The sequence below is a fragment of the Dermacentor silvarum genome, chromosome 9 (assembly GCF_013339745.2).
Source record: "Dermacentor silvarum isolate Dsil-2018 chromosome 9, BIME_Dsil_1.4, whole genome shotgun sequence".
Classification (NCBI taxonomy): Eukaryota; Metazoa; Arthropoda; class Arachnida; order Ixodida; family Ixodidae; genus Dermacentor; species Dermacentor silvarum.
This window is the reverse complement of record NC_051162.1, coordinates 130,641,111-130,653,843: the sequence shown is the minus strand read 5'-3', so window position 1 is coordinate 130,653,843 and position 12,733 is coordinate 130,641,111. Positions and strand designations below refer to the sequence as shown.

General features: G+C 43.0%; 1 protein-coding gene across 2 annotated transcripts in view; it reads left to right on the top strand.

Annotated features, from left to right (window-relative positions):
- The window catches only part of LOC119464304 (RNA polymerase II-associated protein 1), a 35,757-nt gene that overhangs the window by 22,209 nt on the left and 815 nt on the right, over window positions 1-12,733 (top strand). For both annotated transcript variants that reach the window (XM_037725214.2, XM_037725215.2), the window contains exons 20-27: window positions 681-811; window positions 1,112-1,294; window positions 2,172-2,270; window positions 5,856-5,986; window positions 7,099-7,240; window positions 9,017-9,182; window positions 11,715-11,799; window positions 12,472-12,605. In XM_037725214.2, coding sequence (XP_037581142.1) covers window positions 681-811; window positions 1,112-1,294; window positions 2,172-2,270; window positions 5,856-5,986; window positions 7,099-7,240; window positions 9,017-9,182; window positions 11,715-11,799; window positions 12,472-12,605 — 1,071 coding nt within the window. The remainder of the gene's footprint in view (window positions 1-680; window positions 812-1,111; window positions 1,295-2,171; window positions 2,271-5,855; window positions 5,987-7,098; window positions 7,241-9,016; window positions 9,183-11,714; window positions 11,800-12,471; window positions 12,606-12,733) is intronic.

The window sequence follows — 12,733 nt, the reverse complement described above, 5'->3', positions numbered from 1 at the left end:
ACATAGAAAGCCAGCAATTGTGCCAATAGTGGCGTAGAACAGAAAATGCTTTATGTTTAAGTCAGCTCTGTTGCTAATTACTGAAATTTACCATGAATCATGTGCAGTATGCACTACTGCACACGATTCAAATGAAAGCTATCGCATTCAATTGTCAACCTCGTACTTAAATATCAGATCGGTAGCATCTGAAAAAACATGAAGTAAATAAAACTTGGTTTTGAGTTCTGAGTGCATCAAAACAGAATCTTACGGATCTTAACAGACATTTCGTGCTAATCCCTGGACATAAAAGTGCTGCAGCTTGGCTCATGTAAGCTAGGGCTCCTGATTCTCATATTGTCAGGTACCCGCTGCGACAACCCAATGACTATGGCATTCTGCTTCTGAGAAAAAGGTCACAGGTTCAATTCTGACCCTGGCGTCTGGATTCTGATCAGGGATTTTCAAAATTACTCGTGTGCATTAAATATTGCTTTTGGGTGTACCTTAAAAATACGTAGAGTGGTCAAAGTTAATCAAGAGTCCTTTATAACTGCATCTCTCAAAGACTTTGTGTTGCTTTAAGAAATTAAGCTCCATAGGTGTTTTGTTGAGCAGCTGTGAAGCTAGGTCATGCGTAACCTTTCGTCTGCTTTTCGTTCATAGAGTACAGTGAAATGTCTTTTCCTTTGTTTCAGACTTTAGACGAGAGTGACGCCGCGCTCTACCACGAAGTTTCCCTGGCCCTTCTGTCCACATGTGCCCCGGGCTTTCAACACCAGTATCTCAAGGTTCTTAAGGAAATAGTTTTTGCCCCAAACTTTGCTTGGTGAGAACTACTACCATTTTCTGGATTACATTAAAAGAGTGCTAGAACCAGCTGTAGGCGATGAGAACCTAAGAAAGCAGTGACAAAAAAACTGCTGTCCAACTCGAAGGAGAACTTGTATACATGTGCCAACCAGTTATGTTCACTCATTTCTGTGAAGTCACAGAGGGTGCAAACTTTGCATATCTGTGTTGCTCAGAAGCTGTTTTGTAGCTCAAAGGTGCAGTCGTGAAGCACTTGAATGAAGGCACTGCTTTTGGGCTGTCAGTGATTTTATGCACATTTTTTATCTTGTTCTAGCTCGCAATCCAGCCACTGGAGAACACTGTCGATGGAGAACATTCCGGTAACTCGGATGGAAAGTATCACAGGATGTTCCGTGCCCGTAATTGCCAGTGCCAAACTGGACAACGCAGCTCTGTCAGATATCAAGGATGCCTACTTGAAGACACTTGAACCTAGCCTAAGGCAGCTCAGTGAAAGGTTAGTTGCCATTTCACAGGACTTTACAAGCTAGTCTGCTTTTATAGTTGACTTGTGCTAATTCAGACCCCTGGGGACTGCATCTCTTTGTTTGAATTATCAGTATATGAAAAAGTATGAGTTAAAAACAGACCTATGCATTAATATGTGAACATATGTGCAACGTGTTCGCTGCAAACTTGACGGGGCCCGTGGTTGCCATCCTTTAGTTTTGCTCATCAACATACACAGCAACCTGAATGTCAAATGTGAGCAGGCTGAACTATTCATACTCTATAAATGACCCCTCATCAATCACTTTCGACCTTATTCCTTATCCTTAGCCCTGGAAAGCTAAAACATTTGACTTATCGAGAATGCCTTGTTTGAATTAGCTATCTCAAAGTGTATTAAAGAAAAAAAAAGACTCAGTCAGCCAACTAAAGTAGCAAGCTTTATTTTAATTAACCAGCATGTAATATTATTCAAAATTCAATTCATCTTAAGTACACAGCATTTATTTGGTGTAGTACTATTTCCTATGCCTTAACAGCACCATACGAGGGCTTATATGGCCTGTAACTATACATACAAAATATGTATCCTATGAAAGCTACAGCATTTCACCAACATCGCAACCATCACTGTTTGCATGTTCTTCTGACCTTTTGCTGTCATAGATGACATTGGGAAAGAGAATATTCATTAACAGGTCAGCTTTATAATTCATTTCAATTACTCTGCATGCATAATCAGTACACAAGGGAATGGGCTCAGGCCTATCTATGTATTGCATGCAGTTTCCACCGGTTTCAGAGTTAGGTACTGTATCTTGAAAACGTTTGGCCTGACGATATTTCAGAAACTCCGCACTCACTCATTCTCTCTTTTTTTACAGCGCATCGGTGTCGTTGACGTTGAGAACGAAGCCTCTGTTTTCGTATGACTGGGTCTACCTGCCATTGCATCAACTCTGTGCTATGGAGGAAATGACAAGGTGGGTGGCTGAAGTTGAATATTTTAAAGCAAAGCTTCCTTTGCGGAGCAGGATTGCTTTTAATTTCTGGTGTAATAGTGCCACAGAAAATACCCGAGGTGGGAAAAGTAGACTCAGTGAACACAAGCGCCGACTTTAAGTAAAAAAAGACAAAACACATAATGACAAATGTGGTCATATGAAGTGATGTTACCCGTTCAGAAACAGAAAGCCTTTTTCGTGCAGTACAATTGATGGATGGCTGATGCTCTTGTCTTTTTCACTGTGAATGTGACAAGCCATCAGGGACAAAAGCCATGGTCTGTGTACTTTTTTCGTCTCTTGTATTTTCTGTGCTGCCATTGTACCAGAAATAAGCCCATACAGTTGAACCCAGATATATCGAATCTGAAGGGGATCACGAAAAAGTTCGATATATAGGTAATTTGATATATAAAATAAAATTTTATACAAAAATTTTCAAGGGGATTTTACTTCTGTTCGTTATACACAATAATTCGTTATATGTGTGTTCGATATATCCGGGTTTGACTGTATCAACTAGGCCAACTTTCTGTGCTTCTCAACGTGATGGGTTTTGATGCTGTGGTAATTTGACCGTGAAGTGGAGGAGGACATATAGAGAGGGAGAAGGTATAAGAGACAGCATCAATTGATTCGTTATTATGTCATCTGTAATTATGTAATCTGTACCATAATGAATGCACACCTGCACTTGGTCGTGGCAGAAGGGATGCGCCTCAGTGGCTTGTGTTACACTGAGTGCTCTTGGTTGGTGCATTGTGTATTTATATTAACTATGAGTGTACATAAACAGGTCCCAAAGTCAAGCAGTGCAGTGGAACCTCTGATAGTAAAAGAATAAAATTGCAGTACTTCGAAAATTTTAGTATTAAACTACTAGTCAACATGTTAATGCATTATTAATAATGCATAACGAGTGAATAATAATGCATGAAGCTAAAAATCATGTCTCTAAATATTTGACAGAAGACAAAATTACCATATTTACTCGAATGTAACGTGAAGGGAGACTTTCCAGTCACACGAAATAAAAATTAAAAAAAAAAAAAGCCATGAATGTAACACAAGATGAATGGAAAAATAAATGGTACCTTTATTCAAAGAATCACAATTTGGAAATAAGTTCTCTTCACTAATCATTGTCATCCAAGGAGAAGCCAGAGCTTTCCTTGGGCGGTATTGTCTGGTAATCACTTTCGGAGGTAGTTTCACTTTTGCGAAATTTTACGGGACTTGGTACCGAACGCGCCGCGACAGCATTTCTGGCACTGTGTCAAGCTCGCTGTCTTTGCGCAGTGCCAGGAGCATTGTCAGCCGTATACTTTGAGGAGTTTGGTGCAGAGACAGGCCAAATCTTGTGAAAGTGACACTATCTTCAAAAGTGATCGCCCCAGAATACTGCCCCTTGTTGCTATCCACCTCTCAGGTCAAGTCACCTTCCGTGCCGTCGAGTTCGTACGAGATTGAGCACTTCTTAAAAGACCGCACAGCCATTTCATCTGGGAGGCCGTACCAGGCCACGATGAGGTCCACGGAAGCCCTTCTAATCTGCCTAGCACTTGAAGGGGGCCTCCCACTGGCCTCGCCATCTGCAAATTGTGAACTCGTTGACTTCAAGCCACATCAGAGTTTCCCAGCTCCTCGGCTATCAGAATTGCTCGTCCTTTGAAGCATATTGAACATGCTGCGTGGCCATAATGTCACGTATGAACGGAGTCGAAGCGTTAAGGGCTGCAGAGTATGGCAGCATCGTAACCGTACCACTGCTCACAAGCACAGCGAAAGTGGCGTCGATTCGGTCTACTTGTCTATGAATTGGATCGAGATTAAAGTAACAGGTTGCCAACATAATACTAGAAACCACGGGATTTTTAGAATATTTGTTTTACAATGGTCACTTTTGACATTATTCGTATATAATGCGAGAGTCAACTTCAAGCAACAAGAATCTTGGAAAAAAAAAAGAAAAAAAAATGCGTTACAATGGAGTTATTTATAAGGTAATGTATTTGTTTAGTTCTGTGTATTTCTATAGCACTTCTATGGCAGAAGCGTTATACATTGAACCCATACGTGGATAACTTCTATCTGCGCTTTAGTATAATAATTCTCAACATTTTGCATGGCTAGCTGCGTTTTCAGTGTGTTTTCAAACTGCGAATTTTAGGCAGGGCTTTGTCTAATTCGAACATATTACCACTTCGGGAAAATTAACAGCGAAGTAATGGTATGATTTTTCAAACCATCATATCGACATGATGGCTTACACAAGCCCACTTGTTAAATATAAATTTGCTCATGCAAAATAAAAACAAAAGCACTGAGAAGTTAACTTCCTCAGGTGCTTTGGAAACAGTCAATCAACTCAAAGTCATTTACTCCACAGGTGTGATTTTCGACATGTGCAGAAAGTACGCAGAAAATTTTTGAAGTACAGGAAAACTCTCTCCTGCACGCACCAACTTACACCTTATCGATTGCATTGTCAGTTCGTTAAACCTTTGTTTGTTTATTGCATTGGTTATCGTTTCACACCAAAATGGGGATAAGGCACTGCACCTCCTGCCACCTCTATGCTGGCTATTAATTTGTTTACTTTTTGGTGTCGACAGGCTACATTTTTTTATATTGATAAGTAGAGTACTTGTGGTTCCTTTATTTTTTCCTTTCTGCTCTCGCCCGCCTTTTTGAGGACTGGATATCACAATGTGAGCTTGTAAACCAATTGTGCTGAAGATGCTTGTCAGAAAAAGACTTTGCAGACAGCATTGCAGGCAGTGTGGACCACACGCACACTGATGGCTGCATGACTTAGCACACAGCCCACCTGGCCATGTGGTCGCAGTCTGCTAGGCTAGCATGGACTTTGTAGCAGGGTCTTCATAGGCTCCTATGCAAACACGGTCTTCATAGGCTGACAAATCGCTGTGTCATGATGTGACACTGCATGCCTGTGGGATTGCGAACTACCAGGCAACCCATGCAGGCTAATCCACTGTTACCATGTTCCTTTCTGGCACCCACTGTAGAATCTCAATCAAGCCCCTTGCTCGAAAATGGCCCTGAGAACAAAAGGGAAGATGTAGTAATCTTTTAGGTGCAAAGCACCTTATGCGCCCGGGTTGTCGGCATCTCCTGTCGTAATCGTCGTCATCGTAGTCATGGTATGCAAGCGGGTCGTGCTCGCGCTCGGCACGCGCTCGTGCCACTGCTCCCGCGTTTGTCGTCGTCGTCGTCTTCCTCAGCTGGCTGCGTTGCTGCTCATCATTCCAGCGTAGAATTTCACTTCTCTTCTGTCGTCGTAATGGGGAGGCCACGTTTACGGGGTTATGAGCCATTGCTTAAGGCAGTATGACCCCATTAGCAGTGCATCACTGCATGCTTCGCACCTCCCCTAGTTTCACGTTAGTGGAGCTGCATTTCGCTCAATGGGTCATTTGACATTTACGCATAATTGTGCGGGGCACGTTTATTTTTTTGTAGCTGTTGTTGAGCTTCACACATTAAAGAGTCAAAGCTTAAAAAGAAACACAACTAACCTATTGTATGTTGTCATTACAGAAACTACGAACATGGTCACGTCCTCTCTTGCTTGCGCTGGGCCTGCCATCTGCTGTGCACAAGGCATCGGTTCATGCAAGCATTCCCGCCGCTTGTTCATTTCACCCGTCTAGCATCGGTGTTTTTGGCTGGTAAAGACTCTTTTGGCAATGTGCAATTTTTTTGCCTTGGCCTCTTAAGCTCAGAAGGAAAATTAGCTAATAGAACAGAAACTGTGTGTAATCTCTTGACGATTCACTTCATCAGTGCACAGTCAAAGCATTGGTAGTTCTGAACATCACTAAGTGTTCATAAAGCGCTAGGAATAAAGTGACACACTTTGATCACTTTTATTCTTGCGTGAATCGGCTGTGTGAATTGGCCGTGGGAAAAATCGGTGTGCTACATCGCTGTGACATCGAGAAGTGTTGCCACCTTGCTACACACATTGGAGATGCTTTCTAGAGTCTAGTCTGCAATAGCTTCTAATTACAGTGAGGTGTTTCAATTACCATTAAAGGTACTGCAGTGATCAGATTCGAATAGCAGCAGTTTTGCATAACTTGAACTTGTATCCTATTTACTATCTTAAGAAGTTACTGAGAAATTTCTAGAGCTTATTAGTGTAAGACAGTCCTACTCTCCTTTTAAAATCTTGCACCTATTAAAAAGGAAAAAACTTGGTTGAGGTATTATAAGATAACATGTGTGATCGTGGTTTGCTGTTATGACAGTGGCTTTATCCAGTGTGTTCATGTCTAGTTTCCAGGAACAAATGAAAAGAGACTCGCCTTTGCATAGATGTTTTATAGCAGCTGCATCAGGTTATTAGCCTGAGTATCTCGTACTACAATTCCTGTGATATCCTCACTAAATCTATTTCTCCTTTGTGATGAAGTTCGGTGTCTAAAGTGACAACAATTACAGATTCCAGGAAAAGTAGCCATGGTGTGTTGATTGTGTCAGTGCTGGCTAGTTTTTGTTGTATGTAAGTGTTGTTGTATGTGTGCTTTGCATTAAGATAGTTAAAGGCGATGCTCCATAAACGACTACAGAGCAGATGAGGGACAAGGAAGAGGGGACACAGTACAGCCTCTGCTACCAGCCGGTGGTAGGATCATTTTTCCTGTTGCCTCTCTTTGTCGTTCATCATTTGTTCTCTCGTGCTTGTTATATTATGCAGACAGCTTGTCATGTTTGTCACTATGTCACTGGCGACCCTGCTAAATGACCATGGCACTGCGATCCATGCTGATTCCTGCAGGTCCTGAGCTGTTTTTGGACATGGAGGTGCAGGGTACCATGTTGCTGCTGCTCCGTCTGCTTGAGCAGACGACGCTGCTTTGCCGCACGCAGCGGCACCTGGACCTCAAGGACTGGCCCGGCCTGCCATCGTTCTCAGATTTGTGAGCCTCCTTCATTCACGTATCACTGGAGGAATTAGAGAAAGAGCCATATATCTGCACTTGAATGCAATTCACCTTATGCAGAACAGTCGATGAAAGCTGAATGCGCCGTACTAAAGTCTAGTCCGAGGATTAGGTCATGGGGACAATTGGTCAGCACTGTGAAAAGAACTGGAATGTGGCGGTCGGCGAAACTTATACAGGAAGTACACATTCCAGTGACGGCAACAGTGCTGCCATCGGCAACACGTACGACTCGTGTAGTAGCAGGGGTGAGAACCTTCTTCAGTCGACGACGGAGGTTATCACTCATTATGGACACCTAGGTTCCAGTATCTATTAACGCCGTCAAAGGGACACCGTCTACGTGAACATCAAGTAAGTTCTGGTTCGTTGGGAGTGTCAATGGAGGATTTCGACACAATGAAGATAATGCAGCAATATAATGAAGTGTGTTTATACATGATTTCAATAAAATGACATTTCACTGCTTCCATGAAGGAATACCGAGGTAATCAATGGAAATTGAAACTGGTGTGGACACAGATGGTCAAATGGTTGAATTACATGCAGTTGCTTGCAAATACACCTCTTGAACAGAAAGTGGTCGCCGAAGTGGAGCAGTGTCTTTGCTGGTAGCGGCGAATTTGTATTGATGCATTCTACGTCATTTATAGTTCTGTATTACGAGTGTGTGTTGCCGTCAACACCCCATTTGGTGTTTTTGTTGTGACCAATTATCTCTGTCCTCGTGTAGCAATCACAGTGATAAACTTGAGTAGCGGTACTCGTACTGAACGCAAGACCCTCTTCGCATCATGTTCTGTATAAAATCTAGGTGCGATAAGTTCCTATCGTGCCCCATGCATCATATGCTGTGGGTGCGAAGCTAAGCATGTGAGGGTGAGCCGAGAAGAATGGCGGCATAATGCATGCTGTCCTTCTGCGCATGCAAGGGGAGGGGGTGCCTGAGCACATACGCGGCCCTATCCTGGAAGTAATCTGTGGCAGCTGCAAAGACAAGACGAGCCAGGATAGCTGATAGTGTCATCCCACACTACGGGGGACACTATCAGCCGTGGACGTGCAACCTTAACAGGCTCCACTTCGTACCACCAATGTAAAGTTATTGGCGACACGGCATGAAACTGTATCTTTGGTCGCCAGCTCTCAAATTCAGCAATCTTTTTTTCTTTGGCTTAAGGAAAATTTTACAGCCCCTACCGTGCACGAAAAATCTGTCAGCGACTTTACTTATTTGCCTAGAAGGTCCGCTTTTAATATAATGCAATTTCGATATAACGAAGTGCCAATTTTACTCACTTTGTTATATTGAGGACGAACTCTATAGTTAGAGCAATACCTGGCACCCTGTGATGGGTCTGAAAATTTTAAGATATTCTTCTGCATGTTTAGACAGTGAAGCAAGATGTGCCTTTACAGTGTTCAGGTGCTGTCATGAACCATCTGACAAATTTTTTAAGGCTCAAACAAGAGAAACGGCACAAAAGGAAGGTCAAATACAGGATGCCGTGTGAACACGGGACGCTTTTGTGCCGTGTCTCTTGTTTGCGCCATAAAGAATTTGTCAAATGTGCACCAACTAGGCCCACAGAAAGTTTGAAGCCATGAACCATTCCTTATGCAACACTATTTCTGGAACTGCTGAATTCTTGCATTCCAGCCCAGCTGGTTGTGCTCGTACTCGGTCAGTTGTACAGCGAGTGCTTTTCAATGCGATGACACTCAGCACACAGTTCATGTCATTCTGTGCAGCTATCTTCAACTTCTAGAGGAGTATGTCGGCGAGTCCTACGGAGATTGTGTCTTCGCCTCGTGGCTTCTGGTGCCCCTCCAGGGAGCCTGTGACCCTCACTTCCGCAAGCTCTTCTTTGCCGAGAACCCGGAGGCACTGGCCATGACTCGCCTGAAGCCAGATCAGGCATGAGACCATCATTGCACAGACTTATCTTGACTTTATGCTTTAGGCACTCCCCAAGTCATGACCGGCATCTACCAGTACTAACATATGGGGCAGAAACTTGGAAGTTGACAAAAAAGCTGAAGAAGAATTTAATGGAACAAAAAATTATAAGTGTGACCTTAAGAGATAGGAAGACTGCTATATGGATTAGAAAGCAAATGGTGGTAGCCGATATTCCTGTTGACATCAAGAAGAAGAAATGAAGTTGGTCAGGCCATGTAATGGCATGGGGTAGATAACTGGTATTGGAGTTACCGAATGGGTGCCAAGAAGGAAAGAAGCAAACTCGAGGACGGCAGAGAATCAAGTGGTGCGATGAAATTAGAAAGCTTGCAGGCATAAGAAGGGGTCAGCTGACGCAAAACAGGGATAATTGGAGATTGCTGATAGGTGTTCGTCTTGTAGTGGGCGTGCATTAGGCTAACAATGATGATGCAACTTGATGTAAAGGTACTGAATCAGTCTAGACTGTTAGATGGAAGAAATCTCTTTCAGAAACCTCAAAACGTTTGTGCTATGCCGAGACATCCTGATAAAGTCATGACTTCAAAGGCCACATTATTCTTCTGCAATTCAGGTCACCTGCAGTGAACCACCCTTGTGTCAAGAGCCTACGCTGCCTAAGCAGTCCTCAGAGGTCATGCTTTGCAGGGCGCTGCTGCCTGCTTTGAGTCAGTGGTCTGCAAAAAGCACGTGCCGTACTCCCGCAAGTAGTGCCATCAACGCTGTGTGACGAAGTAGCCATCAGAGTGTTCTTTTGTCAAGAAATTCGATAGAAATGGCCAACTGCATTTGCTTTTTGAAATGCAATGTAATTCATCATCATCATCAGTACCAGCTTACATGTTATGGAAGTGGGTACTACATTATCCCACCAATCTTGTATATCATCTAGTTTGCGAAAGCTCTTGCTAAAATACTCGGAGTACTTCCTTATCACATTACCTTGACTTAAAGGTGCAGAAAAATTTTAGACCAATTAAAAATCACAGTTTTAGATAGTGCAAATATAGAGAAGCCTCCATGCAAAATTTTACTTTTGAAATACGAGTGGATGTGTCCAGTTCAGTTCAGTTCAGTTTTATTGGAGGGGGGGGGGGCATAACATAAGGGGTGGAATTTTATTCACATTAACAAACAAGCAGTGAAAATTGCTTTATAGTATTGTAGGTGATCACTACAGTCAAATAAAGACTAACAACGTTTGTTTGATACCAACTGGAAAAAAAAAAAAAGAATGCTAACCAAGAAATCACCTCACACTATCGAAAAGGCAGAATCAAATACCCGCTCCCCAAACTCGGAACGCGTGCAGGTGGCCGCGTTTCGAATGCTACAAACGGACTCGTATCCATCACGAGGCCTACTAAGTCACTACAACTCAGACATCTCGGCAAATTGCCCAGAACTTCATTGCTGACTCTCGCACATGCTATGACAATGTACCGCGTTACCACAGAGCCCTCTCTCCAGTGAGTCTGAATGGGAAGAAGCCCTCCAAATCCCAGACCTCAAACTCCAACTCAGTGCAGCTCCTGGAAATGGCTTCTGAGATTAGGCGACACCCAAAGCACACTAAAAATCTTTGAAGCGACATGCTGGGATTTGTGGCATATCCGCCAACCATCTGCTATGCACGTCTGCTTATACTCCATCTCATAGGTCGTTTGCATTACTGTTGAAGCTGCAGGACTCCTTAGCCAATAGGAAGGCCGAATGCCCCTCGAGATGTGTTCACCCGCGCCGTGTCGTCTGCTCACCTCCACAGCAGTTCGCGCTATACAATGTGTATATGCTAAGGTTCTAACATTTAATGCATCATCATCATCATCATCATCCCTATATTTATGTCCACTGCAGGACGAAGGCCTCTCCCTGCGATCTCCAATTACCCCTGTTTAATGCATCATGTACCAAGAAAAAAATGAAACTCTCTAATCCCGTCAGTAATCAGACAGTTCCGCCCAGAACTATATTTCGGCTGCGCAAGGACATTGCCTGCGTACGCCTGGTACCTTTAGCAGTGCTGCAATCGAGATGGAGTGCAGGCACTATTTAAAGGCTGTTAAAAAGAAAATTAGGCAATTAACAGCCCTGCAGCTTTGCCCAGATTGCTTCAATAGTATGTAGTAAATACTACCCCCGGCCATGGCGGCAACATTTCGATGGGGGCGAAATGCAACAACGCCCATGTACGGTGCATTGGGTGCACATTAAAGAACCCCAGGTAGGCAAAATTGACTCTGGAGTCCCCCCCCACTACGGCATGCCTCATAATCATATCGTGGATTTGGCATGTAAATGCCCCAGAGTATATATACATTTTTTTGAATTGAGTATGTACTACTAGTCATTTATAAGCAATTTAGCACAGTGAAATTGTGTTGCTGTTGGCCTTTAATGTTTGCCTTTACACATTTAACATTGTTTCGTAGCCGTCTTGTTGCATAGCACCCATGCAACTCTTTCTCTGCCCTCTCTTTGATGCAGTCTGTAGTGCCCCTTTGTCGTTTCCTGGAACCTCCCGAAGAAAATGCTGTTGTGCTTGAGACTTACCTGAAACACTTACTATCAGGTGAGGGCTGCACAACTGTCTTATCACTGAAGGCACTGGTAATGCTGGCAAGCTTTTTTGATGTGGCTTGTGCCTGAAATGTGACAGTGCATGCTTGGCTGATTATATGTTTTGTTAGTTCACCTTTAGCATCTTTGGCAGAAAGCCTTATGTTGACACGCTCCAAAAACTTCTCAGTATATAGCCATTTTGTTCATTGTTCTGCAATGTGCTCGTGACATTCTCACCATGCTATTGGCATTGTATTCTGCTGACACACTGGATTGTTTTTACATGTCGGCTTTTTAAGGCAACTTCTGGCAAGATGACACCCTTGTGTTACACTGTAAGATAGCCACAATGCTTGTAATGCGTCTAGGAATTGTAGTAATCATCAGTTGACCTGAAATGTGTGTTGGCACTTTGTATGTAGTGACCATATGTGAGCCTCTTGGTCATGCTTGCTTCTGTCAAAATAGCCAAGTTGTATCTTTATTTAGCAGACACAAAACAGTTGGAAAACAGTTTAAAATGTTGAAACAGTTTGAAAGACACAGTAAACAGTTGCCTTTCAAATTCTTTGTGTACCTCTCTGTTGTCACTGCCATGTGACAGCATAAAACCATGTTGCCTTGGTTGGGCAGAAGTTCTTCGAGAGTATCTTAGACTAACACCAAGCTTGTGTCTCTGCAGGAAGGTTGAATTGCACCAGAAGCCCACTGTTACACACCATAGCTGAGGAGAGTGTGGCACGATTTGTGCACAGCACCGCTTCAAGCCCTTTCAAAGTTCATTTGCTTCAAGTTCTCTCGCGTCATCGGAACAAGGTACAGTTAAACCTCAACATAATGAATTTCATAATAATGAAGTTCTCGATATAACAAAGTATTTAACTTTTTACAACTTCTTGACCATAGAACAGCACGCATACATACCACCAGGATGACAAATTTAC